General features: G+C 39.8%; 1 protein-coding gene across 1 annotated transcript in view; it reads right to left on the bottom strand.

The window, feature by feature from the left end:
- The window catches only part of RNF145 (ring finger protein 145), a 35,701-nt gene that overhangs the window by 21,416 nt on the left and 3,681 nt on the right, over positions 1 to 10,604 (bottom strand). The window contains exon 2 of the mRNA XM_010020036.1: positions 2,094 to 2,202. Within this exon, the coding sequence (XP_010018338.1) occupies positions 2,094 to 2,202 (109 nt within the window). The remainder of the gene's footprint in view (positions 1 to 2,093; positions 2,203 to 10,604) is intronic.

The following is a 10,604-nucleotide window of genomic DNA, read 5'->3' as shown; positions in this document are numbered from 1 at the left end:
TGAACCGCAGGCTATTTCTGGGGTGGAAAAAAAGCACTGAAAGCTGAAGTCTTTCAACAGCTCACAATTTCCAGGGCACTGCAAAGTCACAAGTGCCAGCTGATTCTGGTCTGGTTCTATAATTTGCACAAACCAAACTGGCCTCAATATGAGACCTCTTCATCTGCCTTAAACAGCATCCCAACTGGTAGTGCTTGCAAGGAATTCACTGGAAGTTTTCAGTTCTAAACACAGTTATTAACAAAACATACTCAGGAACAGTTTGCACATGTGACTACTGTATGTCCTGTTATTATCAGTCTGCTAAATAGAAACATCACTTGCAATCGGATAGCTTTGGCAATAAAAGAAATAGCTCCACTAACATTGTATTTGTGTGTTACACTTCACTATTTTCAATATGAAAACTAAAGGGATTCAAATATTCTTTTGAAAAGCTAATGCAAGTGTCACTCCCCACATAGTACAAGGGCTGCTGCTGAGAACCCCTTGCTAACCAAGTCTAGGTTATGTCTACAGAATGGGTAAGCTCACTCAAAAGTGTTAGCAACTACATTTGCTCTGCAAAATAGCTAGGGAATACTGCTGGACTATTTGAATCCGAGACATCTTTTAATTAAATGTATTTTTTGGTGCCACTTGATGCAAGATTTAATTAAAGTCTTTATTAACTTGCTCCAGAAGTATCAAATAGAGAAAGCTTGGTACAAATATGCTGAAGAGTCCAAGCAATAGTTATCTAACATGTTTCAAGAAAGCCTGTAAAAGTATTGAGTCTCACAAAGCACAGAAGTCACAACTCTCATTATACAGAAACACAAAGAAGGAAAGTTATTAAAAACCTAAATACAGGGCTATCCCTTAAGGGATCAATCAAAATCCATACCATGTCTCTCAAAAAATTTAAAGATCCAGAATGGCATAAAGATCTCTAGAGGGTAAACGTTCCAGACCAAAGCCTGGTATCTGATTGGAATTTGTTACCAGTTTTATCTTTATTTCAACACAAGTTCTTAAATAATGTTTAGGTTGCCTTTTCAATAAGTAAGCCTTCAACCCTATAAGAAACACCCTCAAACTATATCTATAAAAACTCAGGACTCTTCTGAAGGTGATAAAAAACCCTCTTTCCTTCCTACCAAGCAGTAAGAGGCCATAATTCCTCTTCTGCACCTCATCCATTCAGGAAATCATTAACTGCAACTCTGACAGTGACATGTCAAGTCACCACAAAACCTTCGTTAAAACTCCCCTGAACCGCAATATACCAAGAAAGAGAGTCCAGCAAATGCTCTGGAACAACAATTTTGATTCAGAAACAACAAACTTATCGCTTCAATCGATCAAAAGCACATTTTTAAGTGTTTTGCATAGGCAGGCAACAAAGTAAGTCAGGCACAAGATATTTTCAAAACTTCCCATGCAAAGCCCTTACTAGGATGGCACTCTTTGGCTCCCATTAAGCATCTGTCAGTAGGAGAGCTTACATTAGCTTTCAACAGATTTAGCTGCAGCCAAACAAACGAAGGCAGCTTTGTCTTGTCTGACCTGGAGTTCTCCAGTCTCTTGCTCTGCGTTTTAGATCCACAACACCCATCTTTGTTTTCATTGTAAAATATATTACACAAGCAAAAGACGAATTAAAGAATAAACTCAACTATTACTTTAGTTTAATGATCTTCCATATCACTATTTGCTTTCTCATCCTAGGTGCCAGGAAACTAAAAGAACATCCTGCCTGCTTGTAAAACGCTCCAGTGTTGAAAGCATGTTGCTTGAGCGACTGAGTAACTCAGGTTATACATCAGAGGCCAGATTTAATCTTGTGGTGCGTGCTTTCTCTTCCCAGATGAGTGGACATTATACTCCACAGAAAAGTAGCTAAAGATGACTTTTAAGTCAATGAAAATACACCAGAATACCTGACTGCATATTTATTTCCATAAACTTTTTGAAGACAAAGAACAGCAAGGCAGAGAAAAAAAGGCCTCCACAAAACCGGAGCTATTCCATTTATACCAGATATTAACAAAATACCAGTTATTTTCATACTCCCCAAGCCAAACTATCAAAATGAATCAATTTATTCTTACCTGGAAATTTGGTGCCCAGCATAAAGCAGCAGTGCAGTCAAAAAGTACAGGTAAAGCTGAACCAGGTGTTGCCTTGGTAAGGTTAGGAGCACAACACTTAAGATGTAACCTGTAACAAAAAGCAGTTGAAATTTCAAAAAATGCTATCTAACCCAAATTTTCTTAAAATATTAAGATTTATTCAGATCTCTAACTACTTTCGTTCTCACTTGGTTTTAAATTTCATGTACCTATATTTTCCTGTCATCAAACCACAAAAAGACCACCAACTTTTCTTTTATTTCCCCATGAATAGAAATAGCTTTACCAACGTCTGTAAAATTACATCTAGAGGTCAAGAAGTAGACTTGATCCACAGTATTTTAACAAGACTTAATTAATATAACCTATGCAACAAAGAGAAAACAGGCCTAGGTCGCCCTCTTCTTCCAACTGCAAGCAAGGTTCAGTGTAGCAGGGAAAAAAGGCTACCCAAGAAACTCAGTCAACTGATGTAAAAATCCTTTTCTTGCAGCAAAGGACACACATAACACTTTTCCATGCTGATGAGCATTATACATTTTAATTCTTCCACTGTATCTTCATGGTTTAAAGACACTTTGCATGCCCATAATTTGAGATGAGAACACACATGCTACTCTCCATATTAGTAATATTAAAGCACATTTAAGCTTTCAGTGTTGCATAAATCAAGGAGAGGACTTGGCAGAGCCCAGGATATGCAGGCATTTACACTGGCAGTTCTTTCACTTCTTGTTAGCATTTAATATGACTGTGGAAAAAACACCCGATGCAGATACAGCTTTACTCTTAAAGACCACAGCCTGGCTGCTCAGCAGCCTCTCCAACAAGCGGTACACCCATCTTTTCTTTCATACCTGCTCTCATTCGGATACTTGAACAATGCACTACTTTGAAGTTCACTTCACAAGTGAGTGGTACATGTCCATCCTCTTTCCCAGACAGGCTGCAGGTTAAAACCCCAGCACATGGTGCCATGACTAATCTTTATTTCCAACCTCTCCTTCACAATACAGTGCACCCTTCCGCAGGTCTCTACATGCTCTTTCTGAAGGTCACCTTACGTGTCTGGCACTGAAATCCATTTAGGGGGAAAAAAACCCTCCACAAACAACGAAACAACAGCTAACAGCTTCCCTGCAGCTACGAACAAAACACTGCAGAAGAACTTACCATGACACTTACAGCTATACTAGTCACATTACATTTAGACTTTCATCCATCTATTCAACAACACTAAGCACAGTGCTTTTAAGGGAGTTAATTTAAACTTCAAGCTTTTAAAAAATACTTAAAAAATAATGTAACTCTAGATGAAACACTCGTAAGTAGTGGGACAACCAGCTACTATAAACCAGCTTGGGAACACAGTACGTTCCAATAGGTGAAAAAGATTTCAGAGTCAGTCAGTATTTATGTAGAAGATTTCAAGGCTGCCATCTTCAATAAGCCACCTCTAAAATTCTACCAATAGTCAGGTCTTCAAGATGGTAACTCACAACATTCTCCTAGAAAAGGCATCATACCCACAGGATGCCAAGCAAAGATCAGTTTAGATACGATAAATGACAGGAGTGATACAAACAAAGTCTATTTACTTACCTTTCTAAAAACACAAATATAAAACATACATATTTAGCATTAAAGAAAATTTTTCAAGTACTTTCATAAAGTCGATGTGACAAGTTGCATATCTGAGTTTTTGAAAAGGTACAGCCTAAACCAATTGGTAGTTTCTTTGATTAGAATGAAGTATAATACAAGTCACAATCACTAACTCCTATAGAGTATTCATTTCATTATTCACAAGAATGATTAGAGGGATAGAACACCTCTCCTATAAGGAAAGGTTGGGAGAGTTGGGGTTGCTCAGCCTGGACAAGACTCCAAGGAGACCTCACTGCAGCCTTTCAGTACTTAAAGGGGGTTTAAGAAAGATGGAGACAGACCTTTTAATAGGACCACTAGCAATAGGAAAAGGGGTAGAGGTTTTAAACTAAAAGAGGGTAAATTCAGACCAGATATAAGGAAGCAATTTTTTACAGTGAGGCTGGTGAAGAACTGGCACAGGTTGTCCAGAAGGGTGTGATGGATGCCGCATTCCTGGAATGATCAAGGTCAGGCTAGATGGAGCCCTGAGCAACCAGATCTAGTTGGAGATATCCCTGATCACTGCAGAGGCATTGGACTAGATGACCTTTAGAGGTCTCTTCCAACCCAAACTATTCTACAGCTCTGTGATTTTTATTTTGAGCTTTCTAAAGGGGCCTGAAACACAGCACTACAAGTTTCCTTCTAGTAACTGTTTTATACAGAATAGCATGCTTCTAGTTAATACAACACAGATGTTCTACATCATCAGTTTTCTTAGCAAACACATGTATTTTATCGTATTCATCTTCTCTATTCACCGCCTTCCTTCTACCAAATACATAAATGGCAAGAGGAGGAACTCCTTAGCAGAATCTCCACGAAGACATTTAACTAGCTGGCACCACACCACAGCATCACAAACCAGATCCAGCAGCTCTCACACCATCTGCAGACATTCTTAACACCTCATCTCTGCCATAGGCACCACCTTCCCTTGATTGCTTACTTAGGGACAATTCTCTCTGGGAACAACCCACGTGGCACAACCATGTATCATTCCAGCACTTGAGTCGAATCTCTAAATCTTTCCTTCTCACTGTAGCCCATGACTCACCTTCAGAGAACTAAATTGAGTTTATTATGCAGCCTTTTATTCCTCTAGTACTCTATAAATAGTCTAAGAATACCTGTTTACTGCATCTGCATTTAAGCTCTGCCATCTTCTTTACCTATTCTATCACATGAAAGTTTGCTCCTTCGCCACATGATGATGTACTTTTTCTGTAAAAGGAATACATTTTAGAGGGCAGTAACTGCACTCCACCACAGCCATTTTACACAGGAGTATTTTAGAAGTGAGTGAATTAAAATACATCAGAATACACTGAAGAAGTGAAAAAAAGGTCTAAATACAAGTCACATGATGAGAAGATTACTGTCACATCTGTGTCTTTTAAACAGAGGGCTTCCAAACAGTACAGATGGTTATAACACTGCACAGGGAAGCAGCACAAGACAGCCAAGGTTACTGCAGAAGCTTGAGCAATGAATTCCACTGTTCCTGAGTTTGGGCTGGAATTTAAATGTTCACTTTGAAGCAGCCGTTTGCTCTAATTGTTGGATTTTGAAGAGAGGGAGAGTGAGAGACATTTGAAGTAGTTCCCTTTCACTCTTATTTACAATTCCCTCTCGTGACTTGATAAGAGATTTCAACACACTTCATACTGCAACATTTGCATTTTTGCTGCAGAGGCCCTATTCCCAAAGTGGTACCAACCTCATCTTTATCAACACCTCTGCCAAAAAAAAAAAAAAAGGCAATTCATTACCAAACCATCTCATTGCATACAATGAACACAAAAGCTCACATTTAGACATACCAGCAGTAATAGTCTATTCCCTTTGTTCTTGCCTGAGCAAATGATGTAATTAGTGTATGGCATAAACAAGATTCTACTTTAAAAAAAATGACCGGGAAATGAGATTTCTCACAGTAGCTTTCTCATCTAAATCATTACATTCTGTTTTCATTTGCACCTCCTCTGTCAGGAAAAAACATGATATTGAGAACATATATCCCTTTGGAGAGATCCTCCACATACACTCTCTTGACAGTTTGAGAAACAGTCATCGTTCTGGGTAGCCTTCAGACGTGGGTTAACAGTAACTAACACCCACTTCCATCCAAAGCTTTTTGAGCTCTTTGCCTACAATGAGCACTCCTCTCCCTTGATTTAGGCTGCGCTTGCTATTTTTCGTTTTGGGACTTGGTGTATTGTCCCTTTTGACTCAGCAAATATGTTTCTGTTCAAGTGTAAGCAGAGCAGGCTCAGTGAAGCCCAATTCCTGCCCCAGTAAAGAAACCATTCTAACGCATATTATAAAAAGATACAGACAAGAGAGAATAAACTCTTCCCTGAATACAGTCATAGTGCCCTAGTGCCAGACCACCACCAAACACAACTGTACCTTTATGCTTCCAGCTATAAAGGAGCCCTACAGAAGACATTCTGCCAACCTTACAAATACATAGCCCCCCTACACAGTACCTATTCAGGAGCATCAGGAAGCAGAAAACTTCTACTGCCTCTCATGCAAGATGGTACAGATTTAGGCCCCACTGAAGAAAATATACTGTGAATGGTAGAATCACAGAATGGTTTGGGCTGGAAAGGACCCCAAGATCATCCAGTTCCAACACCACTGCCCTGGATGCCTCACACTAGACCATGTTGCCCAGGGCTCTGTCCAAGCTGGCCTTGAACACTGCCAGGGATGGAGCATTTACCACTTCTTTGAGTAGCCTGTTCCACTGCCTCACCACCCTCACAGTAAAGAACTTCTTCCTTTTATCTGACCTGAACTTCCCCTCTTTAAGTTTAAATCCATTCCCCCTCGTCCTATCACTACAGTCCCTGATGAAAGATCCCTCTCCAGTATCCTCTTAGGCCCTCTTCAGATACTGGAAGGCTGCTATGAGGTCTCCACGCAGCTTCTCTTCTCCAGGCTGAACAGCCCCAACTTTCTTAGCCTGTCTTCATACGGGCTATATTGTGAACACAGTAATAAGTAGAAAAGCTAAGCTAAACATGCTAGAACACATGTATTAACTAGCTCATGACCTCATTTACAACTTGTTGATTCAGCTAGATGAAAACCTCTCACTGTGCAATGCTCATTGTTACCATAAGCAGGAGCTCAGACTCTTTCAGCAATCTTTCTCCGTGTGTACCACCAAGGTGCCTCAAAGCTTCTCTCACCCCATATTACCTCTTTGCCGACTCAGGTGTCTGAGTTTTATTGACATCCTGCATACAATGGAGGCTTCTGGAGCACGATCGAAGTTGCAACCCATCCTCTTTATGAAACATTTGAGTGCTCATTTGCATGATTATAGTTCCCTTGTGTCCACTTCACGTTATTACGCAAAGTTTCCTGCAGGTTTAGTCTAAAAATGAGAACTGTGCACATGAAACAGTTCATAAGATTTCTTGATAAAACCACACCATCTCCTGGAGTGCCAGAAAGTAATAGCACAATAGCTTGGATTCTACCAGGAAAATAATTTGGTTGGCCCTAACTTCCAACTCACCCATATCCTATAAAGGTAAAGGCTCCAGCTTACAATAACTTGCAAAGCAACTTTCTGTGAAGCAGCAAGTCATGATCCACAGAACACCATCAAAACTCCTGTCTCAGTGCAGGATCACCGCATGACTGAGTCATTCCATTTCAGCCTAACCTTTGACTGTTCTGATTTCGGTTTATTCAGACAACTATCTGGCCACAACATGAAAATACCAACAACATAGGACAGACTCCTGAAAGGCTGTATGTGATATGGTAGAAGTATAAAAGCAACAACTGGCACCTTTATTTTCAGTATGTCTAATTCTCAGGATAACCAGTCACCAGACTGGTTACACAAGAATTTTCACAGATATTTAATGTATTGTCTATGTCTAAATCACCTATCTTGAAAGTAGATGATTATTAAAAAGATACACTTTAGAGCTCACGGTAGTTAAAGACACAATGCAGAGGTTACCAGGAAGATTCTGTGGCCTATTCACCAGATAGGATGATAGGCTCAAGCCTAGAAGGAACCCTAACTGCCAGCTATTTTCAAGTCATGTAAAACGAGACACAAAAACCTCTTGTACATCCTCAATTCATACTAAACATCCTTTGCAGAATGACTCAGCTAAAGGCAGTCTTCTGAACTGACTGGGACAGCTATGCTGTCCTTCTGAGAGTGAGACTAGTTCTTCATCTGCTCTGTTACAAAAGGCAATGTCATGAGAACCTCTGCCACTGGGCAGAATGACCTCTCCTGCATCAGAGGGGGCTCCAACACACAGCTCATGCAAAATTTACTCCACTGAAATCTACGCAGAAATAAGCCATTCAGAGAGCATTAAGTGCTCTCAGTCTCAAGCACCCACTGAAGGACCAGTACTACCCTACCATAAAGGGTAGCTTTCATCTAGCTTCTCACCACTGCCAACCCATACCTGTTCAAGACAGCATAAGCATAGTAGGATTTAACATGCATGGCATTTTGGGGGAGTGATGTTTTTGCATGGTGACGCCAAGGCACAGCTCTTCCTTACCCTCCCCCTCAGCTATAGCTGATCAAATAAATGTTACTCACTTCAAGTAGTTCCATACTTTGAACTAATGTGCCCTTCAGAAAATGTTGAAAAATCAGTTCTGAACTGAGAAAGCACACATCTAAACACACTTCCACACAAGGAAATTAGTGTTTACCCAGTCATGGCACAGCACAACTATAAACACAGCTCAGAAATCCTGTTATCAACATCTGCACATCTCAGTGAAAAGAATGCCAACAAAACAATTTACTCATTACTGTGGTACTGTCATCAGTCCCAACAGCTGTTTCTTGAATTTTTAAATGCATAACAGATTGGGCACTCTAAGTATAAATAATCCAAGAACTGAGTTCCTTACAGAGATTTGCAGTATTCTCTGAGCAAATCAAATGGACTTTTGATTCCAGTTCTGCCATATGATTCAGGCACTGTTTCTGTAACACAGCATACCTAATGGTCAGTTCAGGGCCTAATTACAGCTATGGAGAACTTGAAGAGCACTGGAAAAGAACACAGAAGTGGAACCATAAAAACATAAACGGTCACAATGTATTCTAAATTGCAAACACAAATTGCCATGTTGCCATGACACTGGTACTCAAGAGTCCACTGAACCTCAACGTTTTAAGTGTCTCCTTTCAAGCAAGCTGCTATTGGCTTTTAATAAAAAGTGATGGAGCTTGCCAAAAAGAGATAGCAGCTTAATACAGAAAAGTTACCTGAAAGTATCCATATGCTGAGAAAGCTGTTTAGTAAAAGCTATGACACTACAACAGCAGTACATGAACCGGCAGTTTCTAGAGTTGGAAAGAGGAATAAAAAAAGGTATGCTGTCTTTTAAGCACTGTGGAATCCCTACCCAATTCTGTGTTTGCCAACTGCAGCATACACTGCGTTTTATCCAAGAAGAGAATATGAAGACATAGCAAGTAATTTTTTAAGAAATGAAGACCAACTCCATGTTAGAAAATTGCATTTGATTAAAAATAGCTACAGTTCAAAATAGTAACTCTCAGAGAATAGTCCTACTACCCATTTATCTAAACGCTGCTGGCAAGGAGATAAAAGACATGGGAGAGCAAATCCAGAGATGCCGAATCTGAGCAGCATCTCTCTCATCTTTGTATGCATTAACTGCATTTACACATCTAGTCACGCATCCTTTCTCACAGTTCCGGGAAATTTGTTTCTGGAATGAACTGTGACTGCTTCTTTATTCTCAAACTGAAGCTTCACATGCCACTTCTTACTGTGTGTGTATCAGAGTACTGTATCTTTCCTTTTAAGAGAAAAGGCATCCCAAAAAAATGCAATCCAAATAAAAGGCCTTCTGATAAATGCTCAAGAGCTTAAAGAAAAGTGGGCAGACCAAAGTAGAGACTAATCAGCAAACACAACGGCAGTAAGCTCAGTAGGTTTCTCCTCCCTGGACCCCCCTTTATAAAGGCAGCATTCATAAGTACTTCACACCTAGCAAGTGATGTGACAAAGCAAGTAAGGTATTAACCTCACAGTTCAAGAAACTGTGATTACAGAGTTATGAAAGATGACACACCTTATACCTAGACCAAGTCTTTAAATAGTCCCTCACTTTTTCACTGAGAATTCCTTTTTTGCATGTGTAATGACAAAGAATATAATTCAAGATAAAAAAATGCTCTTATTTTTATTCTTAGGTAGGAAAACACTATGCATTTAGTGCAACTCTGTGCCTCTAAGCTTGACAGTGACTTAAACTCTAAATCTGACTATGATTCCAGGTTAAGCTCGTGACTCTTCTCTTCCTATCTAGCCCAGAGTGTTTACCAGTTAGCACAAATAGCATTGCTTTGCCCTTCACAAGAGGAAATTATGTGGTTTCAACTGTTTCCACATTCTTCACCAAAGAATTAAAAAAGAAGTGTCTGTCTTCTCAGAGCCACTCTCCAGCGCAGAAGAAAACACTCAAGTCTGGCAGTAGCAGAGTGAGCTCGTCTATCCTACATAGAGGTTTGAGCTGAGGCATTTTAGCACAGATCTTTCCTGAAGGAGAGGCTACTCTACATTTATACATAATTATTTTAATGAAATCTTAATGAAACCACATTATACCTTTAACAGCTGTGGACAAAAAAGTTCGTATGTTTTCTAAACTACTTTCCCCCCAGATCCTTCTACCTGGTAACAGCATATCAACTAGCAGAATTCCATCTGGTAATACAGCACACTGCACACAATTTACCAGATGCTACTCTTCTGCCAGGCTGCCTGGATGGGTTACTAATGAGAATTCAATAGGATG

This window comes from Nestor notabilis, unplaced genomic scaffold, assembly GCF_000696875.1.
Source record: "Nestor notabilis isolate BGI_N333 unplaced genomic scaffold, ASM69687v1 scaffold17308, whole genome shotgun sequence".
NCBI lineage: Eukaryota > Metazoa > Chordata > Aves > Psittaciformes > Psittacidae > Nestor > Nestor notabilis.
This window is presented reverse-complemented; position numbering and strand designations above follow the sequence as displayed.